The sequence below is a fragment of the Herpailurus yagouaroundi genome, unplaced genomic scaffold (genome assembly GCF_014898765.1).
Source record: "Herpailurus yagouaroundi ecotype Mexico unplaced genomic scaffold, PumYag 196, whole genome shotgun sequence".
NCBI lineage: Eukaryota > Metazoa > Chordata > Mammalia > Carnivora > Felidae > Herpailurus > Herpailurus yagouaroundi.
In genome coordinates, this window is record NW_024412427.1 from 12,299,873 (window position 1) to 12,323,492 (window position 23,620).

The 23,620-nt window shown below is 50.6% G+C and overlaps 1 protein-coding gene across 1 annotated transcript; it reads right to left on the bottom strand.

Annotated features, from left to right (window-relative positions):
- Positions 1-1,711: 1,711 nt before the first annotated feature.
- On the bottom strand, positions 1,712-19,404 carry BPIFB1 (BPI fold containing family B member 1). The gene is made up of 14 exons (XM_040447328.1): positions 18,569-19,404; positions 17,374-17,515; positions 16,660-16,767; positions 15,610-15,759; positions 14,774-14,855; positions 11,770-11,833; positions 9,910-9,995; positions 8,755-8,934; positions 7,766-7,819; positions 7,092-7,250; positions 5,210-5,277; positions 4,667-4,712; positions 3,499-3,562; positions 1,712-2,562 (listed from the first exon to the last, which is right to left on the bottom strand). Exons 1-14 carry the CDS (start codon positions 18,681-18,683, stop codon positions 2,396-2,398), a joined length of 1,485 nt encoding a protein of 494 aa, XP_040303262.1. The 5' UTR covers positions 18,684-19,404; the 3' UTR covers positions 1,712-2,395.
- Positions 19,405-23,620: the final 4,216 nt, after the last annotated feature.

Here is a 23,620-nt window from a genome sequence, read left to right on the forward strand (position 1 = left end):
TGGACTGCTATCTCAAAACAAATGAATAGAGCAAAACAGGAAACTTGGAAACAGACCCAAAGAATGAAATGATACCTTTCCAACCCAAAGTACAAATGATGGACCATGCAGTGCAAGTTGATTAAAAAAAAAAAAAAATAGAGGAAAGTAGCTAAATGTCTCCTAAGAAGAGATATGTGAAATAAACCAAGCTCTAGCCATTTAGTTGTATGGACACTGCTGTTCATCCAACATGAGTTGAGTGTAGTATGTATTTTAGATAAACTGCTTATATTTTAACTGGATCATTGCAATGTAGTCCATTAGAGTAAGGCCTGTGTATTCATACGTCTGCTGGGTTTTATGGATGAGAAAGCTGGGCTCAGGCTGAAGGACCTGCCTGAGGTCCATGGCTAGAGAGAGGCAGAGCTGGGATTGAAATGGTCCTCTGGTTTCTGAGTCTAGACTTTCAGCCTCTCTCTGTACCACCCACAGCGCTGTCCTTGTTTTTGGTAGACACAGATTTTGGGGGTGGGCAGCTGGTAGTAAGTCATCCACAACTTGCCTTGGAAGCTAGTTAACAAAGCTTCCTACCCTGCCACCAGTGTGATCTCGTGGCATGTGGAGAGGCATTTCTGAGACTTCTTTCCTTTGTGAATTTCTCCAGAACTGAATAATTCAGGAATTCACTGATACCAATCCACAACTTTAGGAAAATCAGGACTAATAGGAGTTTGGCCTTCTGGCCTTAGGTTGGACACCTTGGGCATGGAAGGGTGGGCAATCACCTGTGGATTTTCTTTTCTTTTTTTAATTTTCTTTTTATTTATTTATTTAAAAAATTTTAATGTTTTATTTATTTTTGAGGGAGAGAGACAGAGAGACAGAGCACGAGCAGGGGAGGGGCAGAGAGAGGGAGACACAGAATCTGAAGCAGGCTCCAGGCTCTGAATTGTCAGCACAGAGCCCGACGCGGGGCTCGAACTCACACACCGGGAGATCATGACCTGAGTCAAAGTCAGACACTTAACTGACTGAGCCACCCAGGTGCCCCTCTTTTTCTTTTGTTTTAAAAATCTTATTTATTTTGAATTTTTTTTCAACGTTTATTTATTTTTGGGACAGAGAGAGACAGAGCATGAACGGGGGAGGGGCAGAGAGAGAGGGAGACACAGAATCGGAAACAGTCTCCAGGCTCTGAGCCATCAGCCCAGAGCCTGACGCGGGGCTCGAACTCACAGACCGCGAGATCGTGACCTGGCTGAAGTCGGACGCTTAACCGACTGCGCCACCCAGGCGCCCCGAAAAATCTTATTTATTTTGAAAGAGGGAAAGAGAGACCAAGAGAGAGAGCGTCCCAAGCAGGCTCCATGCTGCTTAACAGAGACTGATGCGGGGCTTGATCTTTCATGAACTGTGTGATCATGACCTCAGCTGAAATCAAGAGTTGGACATTCAACTGACTGAGCCACCCAAACTCCCTGGATTTTCTTAATTCTTAATAATTCTGCTTTCAGGGCACCTGGGTATCTCAGTTGGTTAAGCATCCTATTCTTGGTTTCAGTTCAGGTCATGATCTCACGGTTTTGTGGGTTCGGGCCCTGCATCAGGCTCTGCGTCAGTGCGGAGCCTGCTTGAGATTCTTGGTCTCTCTGTCTCTCTCTCTGCCCCTCCCCAACTCATGCTGTCTCTGTCTCTCTCAAAATAAGTAAATAAACTAAAAAAAAAAAATCTGCTTTCAATGTCTCCCCCACCTAGAGTGGACTAGAAACTCCAAGAAGGCAGGGGTTTCTGTCTGTTTTGTTCACTGTTGTGATCAGTGCCTGGTACACAGTAAGTGCTTAATAAATGCCTGCTGATTGGCTGGCTGACTGAGAGGAGCCCACCTCACTGTCATTGGCTCCTGCAGAAGTTGGGGACCAAAGCAGGTGTTATGAGGGCAGGTGCAGAGTGCAGATCCCAACTTTGCCACCTATTGTGTGTGTCCTTGGAAATGGATTTGTCATTCACGAGTCCCAGTTTCTCTGTCTGCAAAATGGGGATATACCACATAGAGTGAATGTGAAGACTGAACAAGATGCTGTTGAATGGCACAGAGTGATTATGGGCTATTAAATATTGTTAATGATAATATTTGGGGGTGGGAGTGATGCTGTGATAGCCTCACTCCCTAGTAGGTGCCAAGGGGACATTGCTCAGCGAGCATCTATTAAGCATTTACGGTGTGCCAAGCCTTGCTGAATGAATGAACAAATGAATGAATGAGTGAATGAATGAATAACAGGTCGAACAGAAAGAGCCGGAGACAAATGCACCCCAGGCTAGGACAGTTGCACTCTTACACTTATAGATGAAGAAGTGAGGCCACGAGAAAAGAAGGGACTTGTCCAAGGCCCCCCATGAGTGACCAGTGGGGTCAGCATTGGAGTGCGGGCCCTACCTCCCAGCTCAGGACTCTCCCCAGGAACTGTGCCCTCCCTGGGGCAGGATGTTTAATCCCACTCACCTTGGTAAGAAAGCTCGAAGCTTCCTCGAATCCCAAGGCCTTCACCATCGGTATCGAGATCCCGGGTCTTAGTTTGCCTGAAATAATGAATGTGGTCAGAGACTGGGGTGGGATAGAGCAGCCGTGGGCAGGGAACTCGGGACCTGGCACACCCAGTTCGGACTGTGCCTCATGCTTCTTGCCTGTTCTCTGGCCCCAGCATCCACCCAGCCTCATCTCCCCTCCCCGTGCTTCCAGCACAGTAGCTGGTAGCTCCAAAGGGCACTCTTCACCTCCTCCCACACCTCTGCTAAAGAACAGCCAGAATGACTGTTCTGTCATAAAGAACGACCTCCCTGTCATTCACAAGGGAGGTGCCTATACGTTGAGATTTCCTACGCTAATAAAATTATGAAAAAGATGTCGTTGGCATAGGTTAGTAATTCACCTCTCCCTCCCCAACTTGGGGCTTAAGTAGAGTAATTCCACCTTTTCTCTTGACTTCCACCTCTAGTAACACAAATAACAATGCAAACATCAGGAATAGTTAAGAGACGTTGAGACCCAACTGTGCCAGGCACCTCCTTCAGCCCCTTAAAATCATCGTCTCCTTTATGTGCCTGAGCAAGGTACTTTTATTTTCCCATTTTACAGATGGGGAAACTGAGTTAGGATGATAAGGCAGCTTGCTCAAGGCCAGGTAGCCAACAAGAAGGGGATTCGGGACTTGAACCCAGGTCTACCTGAGGCACCTTGAGCGTGTCCTAGTTGTCTGTTTACACCTCTGTCTCTCTGCCATCAGCCCTGTGAGGCGGGAGCATTGCCTGGTTTGTCTTTGCATGCCTATGTACTGGTACTAGTAAAGGAACTGGGCTGGAAAGTTGGAGATGGGAGAGGTCATTTCTAGTTGGGTGACCAGCAAGGCTTCCTGGAGGAGGTGGAATTTGACAGAAAGTGAGATGCAGGCAGGCGGAGTGAAGCATCCACCCTCAAAGCCCTAGGGAGTGGGGGGGATGGACGGCAAAGGGACGCACCATTCTGGTTTGGCAGTAGGACGGAGTTGAGGATCTCAGTGGTGACGTTTTTCAGAAGTTCAGGCTGTGAGAGAGAGGGGCATTGTTACCTTGCCTGAGGATCCAGAGTCCCCCCCCGCCAGCTATTCCTAGGATGGGTATGGCCCAGCCCCAGGATCAGGGCAGCCAGGAGACATACTGGAATCCCAGGCCTCTGCCAGTGAGAGCTGTGAGGGATCCAGGGGACCAGACATACTGGGGGCAGTACAAACCCATCTGGGGGATTGGGGAATATTAGAGGGATGCACTCCCTGCCCTCAGGGGCTCCACTGCTCTGTTCTAGCTGAATTTGCCCTGAGGGAATTTCACCCTGTTTCCCAACTTTTGACTTCTCTGGTGAAGCCAGAAGTTCTGATTTTCATGTGAGAACCTCCCCACTTAAAAATTAGCCAAAAAGGGGCGCCTGGGTGGCGCAGTCGGTTAAGCGTCCGACTTCAGCCAGGTCACGATTTCACGGTCTGTGAGTTCGAGCCCCGCGTCGGGCTCTGGGCTGATGGCTCAGAGCCTGGAGCCTGTTTCCGATTCTGTGTCTCCCTCTCTCTCTGCCCCTCCCCCATTCATGCTCTGTTTCTCTCTGTCCCAAAAATAAATAAACGTTGAAAAAAAAAATTTTTAAAAATTTAAAAAAATTAGCCAAAAAAAAAAAATTAAAAAAAATTAAAAAACAAAACAAAACATGAGGACCAAAAAACAAAACAAAACGAAACCATGGCAGGAGACAGGAAGCAGCCAGTTTGAGATCCCTGATCCACTCTGTCTCAGCTGGGGAAACAGAGGACCTCAGGGAAGAGGCTGTCCAGGGTCACTGAGATGAGTACATGAGCAAAATGAGATTGCAAAAAGAAGGGATTTGTTTTCTCGTTTAGGACCAAAATGTTACAGAAGAAAAGTAAATGTGTATCTGTGAGCATTTAGCACGTTCTCAGCTGTGTCCGGCATACAGCAGGTGCTCAGTAAACACCAGAGCCAGGAGGTTGGACTTTGTGGCTGATAATGTGGAGGCTGGCCAGCCCACCATGGGGCTGCCTATGGGGACCTTGTTCGAAGCAAATCCTGGTCAATGTCTGTCTTTGAAATGGACCATCCCGGGCTATCCCCTGTGCCCCAGGGACAATCTATTAATACTCACGTTGAACAGGCCAATGCCTGAGTTCATCAAGTGGATGCGATCAGAACTGCAACAGAAGATGCCAGTGAGAATGGCCCCTCAGAGGCTCATTCATTCACTCATTCATTCACTCATTCAACAACTATTTATGGAGCACCTACTATGTAGAGCTTGACTTGTTCCAGCAGGCTCTAGTTTGCAACCCCTGAACTCCTTTTGGGGCAACAGGAGGGCTATGGGGTGTGGGGAGAAGTACAAGAGGCAGCTGGAGCCCTGTGCTTCTGGGCTTGGGGTCAGCATCTGGGCTTGACTGTCAAAGCCGCTGTCCTGGAGGTGTTTAGAATGAGCTGAGGGGATGGTGCTGGGCAGGCTGTTCCCATGGCTGCTGCAAGGCCACTTTCCTGTCTTTCCCTTTCTCTGACATTTGGTCCCCAAAGCGGGATAGTCCAGGCAATGTCACCTTTCTGCCCATCTAGGAGTAGCCTTTATTCCATCCATGCTCACACCCCAGAGATTCGAAACATCCCACTGGTCACAGGGTGAGACAGTGATTTACATGTTTACCTGATTTCGTTAAAGCTGAGCATAAGTCGGTCATCTCTGGTGTAAAACTGAGCTTCTGAGCTGGCTTCCTGCAACAAGAGAAGCCCAGGCCCCATTTCTTTCAGGAGTTGCGTCAAGCATGGGCTGTGAGGTTATAGAAGGAGGATCTGGGGTCAGGTCGACACTGTCTAGATCTCAGCTACTGGCTCTGACTTTGGGAAAGGGTTTGGCCTCTCTGGGCCTTGCTTTCCTCTTCTATTAAATGAGACAGTATTTGTACCCACCGTCTGCTGACCAGATTACAACATGGGGTTGTTGTGGGCAACGATGATGATGATTACAGCTGCTGATATGCACAGAGTCCTCATTGCGTGTCAGGCAGTGTTTTAGTAACTTTATCTGATTATCTCCTTTGATCCTCACAACCCCATGAAGTGGCTCCTATTATTACCCCATTGTAAAGGTGAGGAAACTGAGGGACAAAGAAGACCAGTAAGCCTCCAGTAAATGTTAACCATTGTTATTATTGGAAGGTCAGTAGCTAGCAAGGTCTCCAATATGGGCGTCAAAGATATACATCAACTTGACCTGTGGGCTGGGTGAGCCTGAGGGCAGAGCCAGGCTCCAGCTCCAGGTCGGATGCACCCAGAGACCAGACTTGTCCTGCAGGCCTGGGCTTGGTGGCCTTTTGAAAAGTGTCTGCCATTGGCCAAGGAGGGGCCAAGTCAATAAAGAGCGAGGCTGGCATGGGCAGTCCCTCCTGCTGGTTGTGGGGTCAGAATATCCTTTAATATAGGAAGCCAGGGCACTGTGCATCCTGTATTCTTTGTGAACAGTACCCCCTGACAGTGTGGGCGGACAACCTGCACAACTGTACGCAGCAACCGTGCTGTAAGGGGAGTGTCAACTTTAGTCTGCCAACAGCCGGATACTTCCAGACTCCTTGGTTAAGCATGGTTCCAGTGCCCAAACACGAATCCTGCCTTGTCTTTTCCCTTTGCCCTTTGCCCTCTGTCGTGGATGTGGTTGGGGCCCCACTCAGATCTCCTCTATGGGGCTCTCTGGCAGCTCTCCCCGATAAATTACTTTTGTAAGAATCCTTCTCTTAGGCTCTGTTTCTAGGGCCCGACCCTAAGATACCATACTATTGGGATTATCCTTTGCAGACCCCCCACCTCTATACCTTTATCCACAGAGTCCCCCTGCTAAATGGAAACTCTGAGATGTGACCTGCTGGGGCTACTGGGAAAATCAATCAAGAACTTACTTGGAGCTGATTTAGTTCTGCTCATACTTCAGAAGAGGAATTACCCTTCTCCCCCTCAGTCTGTGTGGTTTGGATACAGCCAAACTCCCGACTCAGGTGTATTTTTCTAGCCACACTGATTGGTTCAAGAATGGGGACATGATCCAAGCTCATCCAATGAGAGTTAGCTTTGGGACTTTTGCTGCAACTACCCGGAGGAAAAGAGGCTGGTTCAGCTGATGTTGCCAACCTGATATCTTGATACAGCTTCGGGCACTTCCATGAGAAGATAATCTGTCTGAGGATGAAGGCAGCACATAGGAAAACACAGCTTCCAGGTGAGAAGAGAAGAATGAAGATGCCATTGTTTGAGCACCTGGATCCAGCTATTTCTGAAGCTAGACCGTCTGGACTTTTCAGTTATATGAACTAATACAATTCCTGCTGTGCATGTGAATTAAGTTTCTACCTAAAGATCCTAACTAATAAAGTCATAGGACCAGAGTTGGACCAAAGCTCCTGGTTCTTGATTCAGAACTCCCCCTCCCCCATCCCTGCCAAGAGTGCTGGAAACAACAAAGCAAGAGGGGGTGAAAGAGACCAGTGAGTAGGAAGGTCCCCCAGGTTGCTGCTCGTGCCATAGACAATTGGACTCACAATGCCCAGGGTGAAGAAGGGGCGGTGGGCTTCATTGGTGGCGAATACTTCCAGGACGATCAATTGGGCCACCTTGGCAGTACCCTGGTCCAGAAGGAGATCTGGGGTCTCTTGAGTTAGGATCTTCACCATCTGTGTGGGCCCCAGCTGATCCGCAGCCTGGAAAGATATGAGATCCGCATAAGGCCTCCCAAGTGCCTCCCCATGGCTCACAGGCCCCACGTAGCCCCTGTGACCTGGCTCTTGTCCACCTTCCTGGCCTCCCTACTTCCTTTCTGTACTTCAGCCACTGTCCTTCTCTCAGAGCCTGGAACGAATTCTTGCTCTCCCCATCTCACAGCCCTTGGTCTTGCTTCTCCCTGTTTGGAATACCCTTCTCTTCAGAGAAGCCCTCTCTAATTTCCTGGATTATATCAGGTGTCCCAGTAATGCCCTCATAACCCCTAGAATCTATCCCTTGTCACCACACTTATAACTGAAATATTATCTGTGTAATATTGATGCAGGTCACACTGCCTTGTTAGAATGAAACTCTGTGAGGACAGGGACCTGGTCTGCTGCAGACACTAGGGCTAGAAGGAAACAGAACAGTCCTACATGTATTTTAGTCCTCAGAGGACAGTGCACAGATCACAGCGAGCACCCATCAAACTGCAGACAGCGAATGGACCAACCTTGGTACTGATCACCTTGATGCTTGACTTCAACTGGCGAGCCAGCTCAGGAAGCTGAGGACGAGGGGGAGGCAGAGTGGGTCAGCTGGGGGGGGGGGGGAAAGGGAGGCACACCTCCAGCAGCCCCATTGCCCAGATCCCCAGAACCCCAGAAAAGCTGGTGGGTCTGATAGTCCAGGCCCCATGACTGCCACTGGTGGAAAACAGCCCCTATGTCAGCTGCTGCGGGGCATGGGGTTCTCACTGGCCTGGCGTTTTACTGTGAGTTGGTGGTTCTGGGTCTTGGGCAGCTCCCTGCTCCCTGAGGACATAGAGAAGTGACCCAATTCTTACTATTGTCATGAATGTGGTTGCCAGTGACCATTCCTCTTTTCTCATCGTTTTCGTCCCTTACTCTTGAGTTCTAATCTCCAAGACCTTGGTTATCTGTTGCCTATCAGCTGACCCGAACTCCTGCCACCCTCCCATAGCTTTGGGCCTCAGTTTCCCCATTGGTCATTAGAGAGGAGGTGACACACTCCAGCTGATGGGTGGTGATTGTCTGCTATGCTGGGTTAATATAAGGATTCCGGGGCCGTGTCGGCATCTAGGCTCAATTGTAAGGAGGACCCTGATTGATTAGTGATGTCTGCCGTGGGCTCCATAGTGGACAGCGGGGGCACGATTGCTGTCCCAGGACCACCCAATATCTAAGATGCCCTTTGGCTTGACAGGACTCTTATTTGGTAGAGGAAGCAGCTGTATCAGGTTCCAGAGGACAGAACTGGATCTGGCGCTGGATGTTACAAGGAAAGTTGCAGCTTTAGAGCCGTATGTCAGAGTCAGGGTCTGTTTGAGGAGGGGGTGAGCTCTTCATTACTGGAGGGATTTAAACTGAGCCTGACGGGGGATTACTGCTCAGAGGCTTAGGGCAGTCCTTCAGGCCCCTTGATTCAGGAAATTCCCATGATGTAGCAGTGGGGGCCCCGTCCTCTCATGCCAAGACTTACCACATAGTCCAACAGGACTACGAGTTCTTCTTGAGGGAGCAAGGCAGCTACAGCAGCATTCACCACATCCTGCCTCACAGTGAGGCTGAAAGGGGTGTTGTCCAGGGCGGGCACTGTTAGGGAAACTGCAGACTCTTTGAACCACTTGGTCACATTTCCTTGAGAGTTCACCAACTTGGCCTAAAGAGACACAAAGCAGAGAGTTGGCTGGGAACCTTAACTCCAAAGTCTTAGCCAATAGCAACCTAGAAGAAAATGACACCATTCATCCTGTTTCCCTTTTTGCATTTGCTGACCGGAAGCTTAGCCCGAGGTGATGAGTTATCTAAGGTGGCCAGCAACCTCTACTCCTCTAGCACCCCTCAGTTAATCTCTGTTTTTAAAACCTAGATACCTTATTTAGCATTTAGGTTTTAAGTTCTCAGATATCTCAGAAACCCTTTGGGTGAAGGGAAAATTCAAAACTGCAACAAAATTGATAAAAATGTTTGATTGTGACAGCTTCCCAAAAGATCCATGAAAACTGGCCTGGGATTCAGGCTTTCCAGGTTGGCCAGGTCCCTCAGGGACTCCAGCCCCAGTGTGAGTGCACGGCCTCACATTTTACAGACAGCTGACAGTTACTGGCCCCCTCTGCCTGCCACTTCATCTTCTTGGTGACTTTATTGTCTACATTTTACTGATGGGGAAACTGAGCCTCAGTGAGGTGACAAAACTTGCCCAAAGTCACACAGCCAGGGAGTTGTGGAGCTGGGAGAGAAACTTAGGTCTGTGTGATCCCCAGTGATGGGTGTTGGTCCTGGGCTCTTGTTTCAAAGTCGTCAGATATTTGGGGTTTGGCAGGGCTTGCCTGAGAGGAAGGCCAAGAGCACCGGTGCGTACTCTGGCCTCTGAGTGGGGAAACCGGGGTGGGAGGACAGATCACTGGGGCTGACGTCCTGCGTGTAGCCCTTGGATTCCACCTGCTGGCGTTCCTCCATCAAGATGGTGTGCGTGGGACACGTTCGGCCCGTGGAGATTTTTCTAAATCAGCCTGCGTGTCCTAACCCTGAGCGGTATCTTCTCCCCTGAAACAGACCCGTGGTGTCTGATCTTTGGCGGTGAGAGAAGGGCAGTGATGTCCCTGCTGTACTTTTGAGGCCCCATGACACTCACCCCCAGCTTCAGCTGGATAACATTACCCTTGATGGCAGGAGACAGAGGGTCAAACTCCAGGTGGTTAGAGCCGAGGGAAATGGGCGCTGCTTGAGACAAGAAGAAAGTTCTGTGAGGGAGGAGGGCAGTATTGGACAGGGCGCTTTGGGGGCTGCATTCGGCCGGTTGGGCTTTCTGTTTGTAGGGAGGAGCAGGAATAGCAGTGTTGATAATGATGATGGGAATGACATTTACTGAGCGTATGTCAAGCACCGCAGGCTGTGCTAAACCTTTACACTTACACTCATTTGGTCTTTGCAGTAACCTTAGAAAGTAGGGCCTATTATTACCCCCATTTTACAGATGGGAAAACTGAGGCTCAGAAGAGCAAAATGACTTGCTCAAGGTCATACTGTGAAAGGATTTGAACCCAGTCGGTCCTGTGCCAGAGTCCTGGTTTGGAACAAGACTGAACTATTGCTTATAACTCTCCACCTCCTCCAGGGGATGGTGATCTGCATGCATTCCCCCCCCCCCCCCATGGGACAGAGTACTTGGTGCACGCCCATCTATGCAAAGGATTGCTTGTGTTTGCCTCAGGATTCCCCACTTGGCCACCATGTGGCAGTGGTGTCTCATCTGCCCTGGCTGTTGGGCCCGGGAATGGGCGGGGCTGCAGAGAGGTTCAGGGACAGGCTCGGGCAGTGAATTCTTGGATCCCCTGCTCCCCTGGAGAGACCTCCTGCCCTGCTCCTGAGGAACAGAGGAGCCAGACAGACTTCCCTTTGAGCCTCAGTAGCCTTGGCTAGTCTGTTCCTACCTCTGAACCTCAATTTTCTCCTCTTAAAATGGGGGTAGGTATAACAGTAATACGTGCTTCATACATAGGTTGTACAGGACTGGTACCTATTTAAGTTGGCTCATATATGAAGGACTCCAGACTTGGAACTTGCAGAATTGAGTTCAAACCTTCCTCATCCCTAATTTCCTCTGTGAACTTGGACAAATGACTTAATTTCTCTGAGCCTCAGTTTTCTTATCTGTGAAGTGGGGTAATGATGGCCACTTCATGGAATTATCTGAGGAGTCACTGAGGCAGTGTATATAAAACACCCAGCCCAGTAGGTGCTTTGTGGGTGTTCAATGTGTACTAATTCCATTCTTCTCTCCCCCCTCCTCCCTGGTCACCCTTTGAGTGAGCTTCTTCAGATCCTGAAACAGTGGATGGTAGAATTTTCTTCTTCCCACTAATCCCCCCTCTGAGGACAGTACAGTTGTTACGTAGGGACAGAAGCCTGGGTCCTCCCATCTCTGCTACTCTTGGGAAGGGAGAAACAACCTCCTTCCTGAGCACACATTTTGTCTTTTCCCTTGTTTTCTCTCCTCAATAAGCCCACAGTAATTGCTATAGCATTTGTTTATTCATTCATTCACTCATTCATCCATTCAGCTCACATTTGCAAACTCTTCTCTGTGCCAGGCAGAGCACCTGCCGTGTGCCTGGGACTTTCCTGTAAACTTGTAATCCTCACTAACAATCTTGTGAGGTAGGGATGTATGAGCCCCATTTTACAGATGAGGAAAGTGAGGATAAGGAAGTGGAGTGGCTTTCCCAAAGTGATAGAACAAGTCAGTGGCAGACCTGGGATTTGAACTTGGAAATCTGGCTCACATAAACTTGCATATGGTAGGTCCTTGTGAAGTCACAACTGTGGTGAATTCCTGTCTGCTTATCTTTGGGAGGGATCCATGGATGCTCATTCACTTGCTGCTGGGCCAAGTTACTGTGCAGATGTGACTTGGGAGGCCTCTTCTGGGCAGAGCCAGAGCGTGGAGGCCAGCTCGGCAGCAAAGGAAAAAGGTGGGAGAGAGCTCACCTACCCCTCACCAGGCTCAGGAGGTCCACATGCATGTCCTCAAAGGCCTCCTTGATCACAGGACACAGCTGCAACAGCACAAATGCAGAGGCTCCATTACTGAGGGGCCGGACCCTAACCCCATAGTGATCCGTGTCTGGCCCACCCAGCCTGAGCCCATGTGTCCATGGCCATAGAGGTTTTTGCCTATGGGATCGAGGACTTGGTGTTGTGTCCACTCCGCCAGCCATCCGTGCCGTCCGGAGCCCTCCCCAGCCCCTGGTGTTGCCTGGAATCTTTTGCAGTGGTTTGTCCCTTCCCCTATGTCCACGGTGTGCCTGGCCAGCCAGCTGCCCTCCCCATCAGACTCTTTGTCCTGTTCACAGGAGCCCATGTTTTCCATAAGAGGGAAATGGAGAATTCATTTCTTCATTCACTTACTTATTCAACCACTGTTTACTGAGTTCCTTCTGCATGTCAGACTAGAACGGGGCCGGGCAAGGCAGACCCAGCCAGACTCATGAACAATCTCTGTGCCTTTTGTGGGTTTCTAGCTCCAACACGTCCCTTTGCCCAGTGAGCTCTTCTTCCCCTAAAACTGCTAGCAGTTCTCAGCAGGGGGCTGATTTTGTTGCCTAGGAGATATTTGGAAATTTCTGGAGACATTTTTAGTTGTCACAACTGGGGGGGAAGGCTTATCGACGTCTAGTGGATAGAGGCCAGGGATGCCACTAAACACCCCCACAGAGTGTGGGACAGCTCCCACAACAAAGAATTACATGACTCAACTGTCAGTAACGCTGAAGGTAAGAAGCTCTGGTCTAACCTAATCCTGGCCTCACCTATTTTGCTTAAGGAGGAGGTTAAACCTTTCACTCACTTGCTCATGGGACTCCAGAGCCTTGTTCTCTGCTCTAGGCAGCACATTTTCTAGGGCAGTGCACTGAGATTTTGTCACTTTGTCTTAGATGCAATATCCCTGGTGGAAGAATCTTCTGCTTGACCACCCATTGCCACTCTTGAGAGGGGACAGTGCACTTTGAGAAACTTTTCCTATGAAAGTTTTTTATGAACAGTTAACTTTTTCTGTGAAAAACCCATTCCCTACCCCTAGCTGCTTTGCCAACCCAGAACCCAGGGAGGATGAGGGGCTTGGGCTCGGAGACCCACTCACCTGCCAGGGACCAGCCTGTTCCTCATGGGAAGGGTGTCGCTGGCAATCATCTCTCACAACTCTCTTTCTTTCATTTCCACCAGTGGCTCTCAACCCTAACTACCCATTAGAATCGTCGGGGATACCAGCTAGAACCCTCTAGGATACTAGGGCGCCACCCACACCCATGACATTGGAGTATCTATCAGTATTTTAAAAAGCTATCCCAGGTTGTTCTGATGTGCAGCTGGGGCTGGGGCCCACATATTTACACTGGAAAGGGCTTCAGCATTTTCTAGATGGGCTCCTGTCAGATTTAAGCATGCTGTGCCTTTTCTCTTCGTTTCAGGCAGAATTTTCACATGACCATTGAATCAAATCCACTGAGTCACAGTGGGGAAACGATAGTGATTAACAAAATGCCAATTTTCTCGAATCATTCATTATACTTAACTTTCACCCTTAAAAAGAGATATTATGCAAAGAACATTTTTATGCCATATTTTCTAGTGGAAAATACATTTTTAGCTGGTGAAGTATGATGCCGGTTAAAATATGATTTTGTTGGAGACTGGGAAAAAATTTCTAGCTGGGTCCTACTTTAAGAAACTCCTACCTCTAAGCAGAAATAAAAATCTTAAAAGAAAAAAATATCTCATGTAAGAAGAGACAAATTTTACAAAATTCTTCATTTTCAGATTCTTTTTAGAAGTCTCTCTGCATGGTTTAGTAAAGTATTAAGTATGATGCAGCTATTACAATAATTATGAATGTTATATAGTGGCATAGAACATGCGTATAGCTTAAGGACTATTAAATTATATTGATGCTGAGAAGAGCCACATAAAACTATGAATGCATATGGATGGAGATTGGAAGGCAATATATACACAAAAGAGAGAATAGGTGCCAAGTTAAGGTAGAAGGATTATGGGCACTTTCCCCCCAAGTCATTTCAGTTAGTATATCACCTTTTCAATTCAAAAAAGTTTTATTATAAAGAACATCAGTTATCTGACAAGGTGTTTTGATCTCCAGGAGGCCCACTGTGGTGAACCCATCTTGAAATTTACAGTGGAAATCAATGGTCAAAGTGAATTAATCCAACTTACAGTTATAAATTCACTGTATATGTGCCCTATAAGGGACATATACACTGAGATTAACGTATGTTTATTGCCTCAGAAAAATAGATCCAGCAGGGCCTGGTGGGGGACAGACCCCTGAAGACCACAGGTTGATCAGGTTGATAGGAGACTCATGTATGCTAGAACCAGCCTGGACCACTTTGCAAGGGCCAAGTGTTAAGTTTTCAGGAATTTCTGAGCCATGTGCTAAACCCAGACATTATTAAAAATTAAATTCTAAATAAATAACTAAATAAAATAAATAAAAGCAAAGCTCATGAGAATTCAAAACTCACCACTTCCTGATTACTTTGTTATATTTTACTCTTATCTATTGCTCTTGAGGTTATTTATGTCTCTTGCATCTGTGTAGCAGAAATACCATACAATAGTGTGCTCCTGTGCCATTCTTCCCAACTCTGCTCAGTGACATCACAGCTTGAAATTGGCCTCAGAGGAAGTGTTTATACCAGTGAAATCAGCAAGTGCTTCAAATCAGGCTTCCTTTCCCCTCAACCTCTCGAGAGTCAGTTGTTAATAATTTATCAGCACATCGCTGTTCAAGGCCTGCTGGGTGACTTCTGGCAGTTCTGTTACCTTTGCCTCAATGAGCCACTGAAAGAATGGTCAGGCCCAGAGTTTTCCTAACTCAAGGAGACACGGGGCCCTTAGCACCAGCTTGCCTTTCCACCCCAGACCCACAGGGGGGGGCAATCTTTGCAGGCCAGAGAGGCCGTGATTCCACTTACCTGGGTTTTCACCAGTTTGGGCAGGGCTGGCACCAGGAGTCTCATGACCTTGTTGGCTAAGGAGTTGACCAGAAAGGAGAGCCTTGCGGAGAGGAGAAGGGGAGAGAGATTAGGAAGGGCCAGAGATGACGCTGTTTTATAGAAGGGAACACAGAGCCCAGGGGAAGAAGACACTTGCTCATGGTCACACAGCACGGAGTGTGGAGTAGACCCCCAGCCAGATGTAGACGGTGGCAGAGACTTCTCACGAACTAGGGGCTGGGGGTTGTCTTTAGAAATGTTTGCTGGAGACTGGGATGATGGCATTGGCATTTGTCCCCATTCTCCTGATAAGAAGTGGAGGAAAGCACGTTTTTGAGCACCGGCTGTTTGCCATGCACTGTGGGGAATGCTTATGGCTGCAGCCCGGTCTCGTCTTGTCACTGTGGCCTGGAAGCGGAGGCATAGGGATGCACCTTGCCAGCATTGCACAGACAGTAAATGAAGACGATGCATTTGCCTGACTCCAAAGTGTGTTTTTACCCAATGCTCCACTCAAGGCTGCCTGAGGTGGTTGGAGGCGCCCTAGGAATGTGGCTCCTCTCCGCCTTCAAATGTTTGCCCCACTTCCTGGCATGATGCCTGAAATCCCACCATCCTTGATTCTGCTCTTGATGTCTCGAACTTTCTTTGGCATCACAGATTCCCTGGAAGGAGCTTCAGCTAAGAGTCAGGAGGGATATAAGTCCCTTTCTTTCTCTGGGCTTCAGTGTTCTCCAAATGTAAAACGGGGCAAGGCCACTACCTGGTCCCCTCCTGGGCACGGTGGGAACACGGAGGCAGGTGGCCACACTCACTTTTGCAGCAGGCTGATGCGAAGGCTCCCATGGCTATTGGAGCAGTCCTCGAGGACGAGGTGGGTGTGGCCCCTCTCACTGGCGTTCACTGTGATGATGGCTTGGACCTCTGTCTGCATGTGCATCTCCACGATGGTCTTGACCAGGGGCCTGGGAGTGGAGGTTTCCGTGCTATCTCAGCCCCAGGTCCGGGCAAACATGCAGTCTGTCTCTCTTACCTCCCAGCTCAAGCGCCTCTGCTGATTCTCTGCATCTCCCCCAGTTTCCACCCCACCATGTCCCAGTCTCAGGGTTTGGATCCCTCTCCTGGTTTAAATCCTCTGCATATATCAACAGCTCCCAAACTGATACCCAACTCCGTACCCAGATGTCTGACAGGTGCTCAAATTTAACATGTACAAAATTGAACTCCAGCTCCTTCCCCAAACCTGCTCCTCTCATGATCGTTCCCGTCTTGGTTGCTGACCACTCCATCCTGCCAGTTGCACAGACAAAGTCCCTGGGGACAGTCTTGACCTCTCTCAATCTCTCTCTCTCTCTCTCTCTCTCTCTCTCTCTCTCTCTGACATTCTGTCCATCAGAAAATCCTGTTGCTTCTACCTACCTCTGAAACATATTCAGAGTCTGATCACTGCTCACCACCTTCCTGCCTCCAAACCCTGGTCCAAGCCATCGCTGGCTCTTCCTGAATGTAACAGTAGCTTCTGGACGCCCTCTCTGCCTCCAAACACACAGCCAGAGGGATTCTTTAAAGTTAAATCATGTCTTGTCCCTCCTCTGCTCAGAACCCTCCATGGTTCCCATTTCACTCAGTAAAAGCCAAGTCTTCACCTTGGCCCACAAGGCGCCACAAAGCCCTCACCTCCCACCATTCTCCCCGCCTCTCTCCACTCTCTTTGCCATTATTTGGACAAAGCAGGTGCCTCAGGATCTTTGCACTTGCTCTTCTCTCTGCTTGGGACTCTCTTTACCAGATACCTGCCTGGAGAAAAGGGGCTATGTGTAAATGAACCTGTCAGGCCTGCTGTGTCTGACTGAGGAGACACTCACGTGTTGAGTCCAGCCACCATGTCCAGGGGGATCTTGACCGCCAGCCCTTGGCCTGCATCTGAGGGTTGCACCAGCAGTTGGAGGATGTTGGCTGAGGTGACTTTCAGCCTACGTGGGACAGGGGACCCATGAGATTCATACCTTATGCTCAGCTGAGTATCATCCCCAAACCTGCCCACTGCATCTTTCCTGTCTCCCCTGGTGGCCAGCCAGGGGTTTCTGCCCAGCAGCTGGACCTAAATCCTGTCCCCTGACTCCTCGCCAGCATGGCCTGGCCCCCTCCCTCCCTGTCACCACTGCTCAAAATGCTTCCATGATTCCCCCATGTTGGAGACTAATCCCAGTTCCTTGGGCTGACTTGGAAGACTCTTTGTGACGTGGCCCCGCTGACCTCCGTCCTCACCTTGGGGGCTTGAGTGCCAGCTCTTCTGACGGACTCTCACCCGTCTGTGCCTTTGCCCAGGCTGGTCCCACTGCCTGGAATGCCATTTTCTTCTTGTCTTCTGGTGAGCACGGAGTCATTGGCTCACCTGTTCCCTCCACTGAGAAGTGTCACTCTATCCCTTCACTCTCCTACCCCAGGGGACCTTCCTCTGGGGTCACCCTGTTAGGGTACCTGTGTCACTCTCTTATGGTCATCGTTAACTCCTCTGGGAGCTTCTGAAGGAGGTGTGGGGAATGAGCTAGCACCTAGGTCTGTCCCGCTCCACTCACCAGATGATATGGTTCAGGATGGAGTTCACCAGGTTGCCGAGTATGGGGATGCCCCCGGCTGGCTTCTCCCGTATGGTGCTGAGCAGTGGCAGCTGCTGGAGGATGTTGACGGCGTTGTGATCCTTCAGCTCCTGTGTCAGCCCTGGAGGCAGATCCTAGAGATCAGGGTCCAGCAGGAGGGGCAAGACGGACGGCATGGCAGTGGCTTCAGGCTGGGAGAGGGCATCGCTCAGGGCTACCTGGACCCGGACGTAAGGGCAAGGGGATGGATGACCTTCTGCTGTGGAGACGTGGCCTTGAGGATGATGGTCTAGATGAGCCGTTTTCACATAAAGACGAAGGTAGGGGCATAGGTGGGACCATTCACGCTCCGAGCATTGCCAGCCTCTGCGGGAACACTGGCCAGGATACAGGCATATGGACCTGCATCCCTCCCGCCAGCCGGCAGCAAGCTCTGGAGCCAAGAGGCAGGGAACCCACAAGACCGTGTTGGGGCTGGTTTTGCTGCCAAAACACACTTGCTAACAATTCTCTGGCACCCACATCATATGGGCCTGTTGTCCAAAGAGCCTCAGGTGCCGAGCTGAGATAGGAGAAGCCGGGAGTCCTGGGTTCTGGTCCCTGCTGGACTTTCCCCCCGCGGCCAGAGCCCATTTGGCTTGTATGAAGAGCAGGTCAGAAGTTCCAGCTGCTCCAGAGGCAGCTCCAGAAGCAGCCCTCAGCCCATGACTGATGGGAATCGTGGTATAAATACCCCAGCTCCCTCAGCCCGCAGGCAGGATGACCCAGGTGTGTGTCCCCCACTGTGTCCCAGAGTCCCTGTGTGTTACTGCCTCTTGGCAACAAAGCCGTCTTTTTGTCTGCTCCGTGACGATGGAGGTGGGCCCCATAAATATTCCTCCTCTGCCAGCTGGCAAAATGTGGAGGCTTGTCCATGGAGTCTCTGGAGGGACGTAAAGAAGGAAGGGGCCCAGTGGAATCATGGAATTTAAGGGAAGATCTTGGAATCGTGGACTCTTGAGATCATAGACACTCCTAATCTTTATAACTCATCCTCTCGAGTCTCACCCTGGATCTGGGATCGCAGCTGTGCCTTGCACACCCCCAGTGATGGGGGACTCCCTCCCTCCTTCAGAGGGCCACTCCACCTGCCCTCTTGCCTTATGGCGGTGAGGCTTGGGCAGCGGAGACTTACTCTCTTTGATGACTTCACGGCCGAGGCTAAGAACCGCAGGGGGGCGGAGGGTGGTTTCAGCCAAAGTCACTGCCAGCAAACCACAGAGGAGGGTGAAGGTTAATGGGCCAGCCATCTTTCTGGGGATCGGTGAGCAGCGCGTGATAGGTGAAGGAACCTGGGGTGAGCACAGAAGGCCCTGTTAGCCGGGCAGAGAGGTCAAGGACAGGCCCACCATGCCTGGTGACTTGGGGCATAAAGTCCAGAAGAGGCTGTTTAGTGAAGTGGTTAAGAGTGTGGGCTCTGCAGCCCAACTTTTGGGTCTGTGTCCTGCCTCTGCCACTAGGTGCTAGTTGTGTGGCCTTAGATAATCAGTTTAGCCTCTCTGCCTCAGTTTTCTCATCTAGCAAATGGGCCTAATGAAATAGTACCTGCCTTCATAGAGTCTGGCACTTAAAACCCTCTGCAATCCAACCTTGGCCAGCTTCACCTCCTGCTTAGTCCCCTCTTGCTCTATAAAGTTCCAGTCATTCCAAACTGCTCGAAGTTCCCAGAATATAACCCCATTCTCTCCTGTTTCTGTGCCTTTGTTCTAACTCTTCCTGCTTCCGGTAGTGTGTTTCCCCTTCCTTATCTGCCTGCTGAACTCTTATTCATCCTTTCAACTCTGCGCACATTTCCCTTTCTCTGTAAAGTTTTTCCCTTCCTGCAGTCAGAGGCCCTGGACTATGCTTGGAGAAATGCTGCCTTGGGGGCTGCTGTGTGCCCAGGACAGGAAGTTTGGAGAAAGGAGGGCGACGCAAAGTGGGCGGGAAATTTGCTTGATTGATATGAAGGGGACTGAGAAGGGATTGGCGGCTGCTTGAACCCAGGGAGAGAAGGGCAGAGAGAGGGAGGAAGAGGCCCGTGGGTGCCTCCTGGCAGAGGGACTTGGCTGCTCCTTGGCTGCTCTGTGCCCTCCATGGGCAGAGCATCAGCCCCTGGAAGCTGGTCCTGAGCCCTCCAGCCTGCACCCTGGCTCAGTCTCCAAGCCCCCAGGCAAACCTCTGCCTCCTGCTTGGAGGGAGGGAAGATGCTGACCTGGAGATCCAAGCCCTTGCTCGGCTCAGCATGTGGGTTTCTTGCTGCCAAAGACAAGCATGGCATCTGGATGGCATGTGTCTCTCGGCTAGGGCAACATGAGCTCTCCGAGACACTTGCTGTAATGGTTCAACATCTGTCTCCCAGACTGGGCTGTGAGCTCTGGGAGGAGTGTTGGGTCTACCTGCTCCCCATTGTGTCCCAAGCACCTGGCATTGTGTCCCAAACACCTGTGGGTGTCTGATAAATAAATGGTTGCTGAATGAATGAATGGCCTCGGGAGCCTTGGGGAAACGGGGAATCTGAGCCAGCCCAACCGAGCAGGTCTGGGCCATCAAGACTGAGAGTGGAGGAGAAATATCATGGGCCTCAGGGCCAGATAGACCCGAGCTGGAGGCCTGCTGCTACCACTTGCTGTGTGATCTTGGGCAAATGACTTACCCTCTCTGAGCCTCAGTTTTCCATCTGTAAAAATAAGGGGTAATTATAGTACTTGTATCACAGCGTTGTTGGGAAGATTGAATGAGCCACAAGTGTTCATGAGTATTGGCTGTTTTTATGATGATGGTAGTATAACTAATACTGGGGTCAGAAGGAACCACCTCGGAATCAAAGCCAGAAGGTAAGAGAGGTGGTGCCCAGCACCCTGCTTTTCTGCCCAGGAAGCCCCCACCCCACTCCATAATCTTTTTCTTTCAAACACCCTGACCCTATTTCCCTTCATTATCTTTGCACACCACCCTGTCCTCTGATCAGAGTGCTCAGGGAGCCAATAGTATGGTAGCATCCCCTCCTGTGGAAAAGGGTCTCCTCCCCAGATCCAAGCACCATACCCACACCCGCCACATCATGCCTCACCTCCTGGCCTTTGCTTATGCAGTTCCCTTTATAATGGGATGCCTTTCTCTCTTCCTTTGTCCAGCCAACTTCTGCTTGGCTTCTCAAGTGACATGCCACCTCTTCCAGGAAGCCTTTCTTGACTGCTCTTTACCACAATGTCCCTGGTCTTTCCTTGAGCACAGCATGTATCACACTGGCCCATGTTGGGAATTACTTGAGGGCCCGGTTAGTCTGATACTTCTCTTTGTCCCCAGAATCACTCCAGCATAGAGCTGGGCACAGAATAATTGGTGTGTGCAGGGTGGGTTTATGTCATTGGGATCAGGCCAAGGAAAGACTCAGCCAGTCCAATTCCTTCGTCACTGCTCTTTGGTCTTCTGGGCAAGGGAGCTGAGAGCTGAGAGCCTCTACCCTCTACTAGGAGGGTCCTAGTGGACTAAGGGAGCTTACCTCCAGGACAGACCTCCCTCCTGGTCTTGACCTGACTGCAACAGGTGTCTCCAGCTTAGAACCTTTCTGGTGCCCTAGGCTTTCAGGCCGTTTCCTACACCTTTACCTGGACACGCCGGAGTCCTCAGTCTTCTCTCCTCGGACACTGGGTCTGGAAGTCTAACCTTATATCTTACACACCCCAGTCTGGGAAGTCACCCTTTGCATTTGGGCTGAGACCTTGGGCTGGGCTGAGGTCTCCAAGGTAAATATTTGTAGCTGCTGGTGAACCACATCCCTGCCTGGAGGCAGCCTTGGGACTCCAGCTTCCCAGGATTTGGAGAGAGGAGGGTCTGGGCCGCCATGAGGGGTGGGCGGGGCGCTGGGGCACCTGGCAGAGGAACTGAATCAGGCACAGTGTGGCCTGTGAAAGGGGCTCCCTGCCTTCTGGACAGTCACTCCCACGGGGACAATGATGAGAACGGTAGCAGTGACGATGTATTAAGCACCTACAACATGGCAGGTGCCACCCTAGGCTTTACATTGGTCGTGTCAATGGAGCCTCGTCCCCACCAGGATCAGTACCATTATCACAACGTCACCACGGAGGAACCTGCCTCACACAGTCAGCAAATGGCAGAGCCAGGATTCAGCCAGAACTCTGACTTCAAAACCTATCTGGGGATGTCTCTACAGCTTGGCAGATATAAAAGGTCCTGAGGACAGTCTGGGTCCGAGTCCTAGCTCCGCCATTTCCATGATATGTGACTTGGGGGACATCCCCTAACTTCTCCAAGTCTCAGCTTTTCATCTGTGAAATGGGAACAATAGTAGCACCCACATACTAGTATGCTGAGAGGAGCACAGTGGACATGGCTCAGAGCATAGGTCCTGGCACAGAGTACGTGCTCAATAAATGTGAGTGGTTGTTGCTATGTTATCACTGCTTGTAATAGGATGGGCCTTTCTTTGCTGTGTGACCCTGGGGAAAGTACTTCACCTCTCTGGGCCTCAGTGTCCTCATCGATAAGGTGGGGATGATATAGTAGCACCTCCCACACAGGCTGCTGAGAGCGTGAACTGAGGTGCATGCTCACGTAGCACTTAGCAAGTACTTTCAGTGATTCACTGGGCAATGATTATACCCACTGTGCCTTGCGTCCGCCTTCAGGAATCTCCGCGAACATGTGTGGAACAAATGAGTAATGAGGCATGCCTGCGAACCGAGGGAACAAAGCCATGGTCCCACAGGACCCCTATCACCCACCGCCTGGGTACAAACCTTGCCTCATTTAACCTGCGGGCACTCAGACAGGTGTCGGCAGCCCCGGGCTCACCAAGGGCACCTGAGGCTCAGGGAGGTGGGTGACTTGCTCCAGGTCCCACGGCCAGGGCTGCCAGAGCTGGGACTGGAGTCCAGTCTACCTAGTCCAGACCACAAGTTCTTTCCACCCACTGTCCTTTCCCCAAATGACTCCAGGCCAGTGTCGGGAGGGTGGGATGTGAACATGGCCTTTTGACGTGATCTGGGGAGGCATCCTTGCTGCCCTGCTTCGATTTGTGGCTTGTGGCTCAGAGCTGAGAGGGCCATTGCTGAATCTTGCAGGGGGACAAGAGAGCGGCAGTGAATGCCCCGAGGCCCCTCAGTGTGTGGGTGGCCTGGCCCTGGCCCCTCTCCCCCTCCTGGAGTTGTCAAGGGGGAAAAGGCAAGAGCATTTGCTATCCTGCTGTGTGTGCAAATGTGCCAAACACCCAAAGACGAGACGTTTTGGGAGTAAGGGAGGCCTCCTGGAGGGGTCTTGCCAGTCCCTTGGGCGCGTCTCCAGAGAGCCAAGTGCTGCCTCTTGTGCTCCTCGGCTGGTCATGCCTGCTGCCTGTGAACAATGCCCCTCTGTGGGAGGCCTGCGTCCAGTGCCAGGGCCTGGGCCTGCCTTAGCTCCTGCTTCCTGCCTCTTGGCTCTGATACACTCGCTGGAGTCACCATGCACGACTCCTCTCTGTTGGCCTGACACACCTTGGAGCCCAGGGCCGGCATGGCCCTGTGCTCAGTGCCGCTCAGCACTCCCATCAGACTGCTGACGGCCTTTCTGTCCCGCTCTCACCTCTTTCCAGCTCCCAGGCCTTTGCTTGTGCTGTGTCCTGTTCCTGGAATGCCTGGTCCATTCCCTCAAAGGTCCATCTTGCCCCATCTGGGCAGCAGGACAGGGGAAAGCCTTTGGAGTCTGACAGATGTGGTTCAATCCTTGCTCTTGGGTTCATCAACTGTGAGGCCACGGGAAAATTGCTTCCCTCTGTGAGCCTCTGTTTCCTCAGTTGTAAATTAGGACTGTTTTGACAGTCACACATTCTTGGAACATCAGAGAGTTCAGTAAATGGTAAATGCTGTTATTATTGTTGGAATATTAACGTCACTGATCTTCAAGGCCTAATTCAGAAGGCAAGATCTGCATAGAGCCGCCCGACTGTTGCCCCACCTGGACCGATATCCTCCCGGGAGCCCCCAAAGTACAAATTATTTACTCTCTTGGGATTTGGATCCTCTTCTGCCTTGAGAGATGTCCACTTTATCCATCCACCCATCTATGCATTCACTAATTCATTCCAGTCTCCTCTCTGGTCTCCCTCTTCCCACCCTTAGTCCCCGCCCCCCCCCAACCCCCCCAAAATCCAATTTCCACCCAGCAGCCTGAGTTAGCTTTTAAAAAATTACTCAGATTTTGCCAC

Bases quoted from the DNA above. Each gene is read 5' to 3' on its own strand.
- BPIFB1 (XM_040447328.1), bottom strand. From the start codon at position 18,683: ATGGCTGGCCCATTAACCTTCACCCTCCTCTGTGGTTTGCTGGCAGTG. The intron at 17,516-18,568 runs GTAAGTCTCCGC...ATCTGCCTCCAG, and splicing joins CCGTGAAGTCATCAAAGAGA to GGCTGACACAGGAGCTGAAG. The intron at 2,563-3,498 runs GTGCGTCCCTTT...TCATTATTTCAG, and splicing joins CCTACTGCCAAACCAGAATG to GCAAACTAAGACCCGGGATC.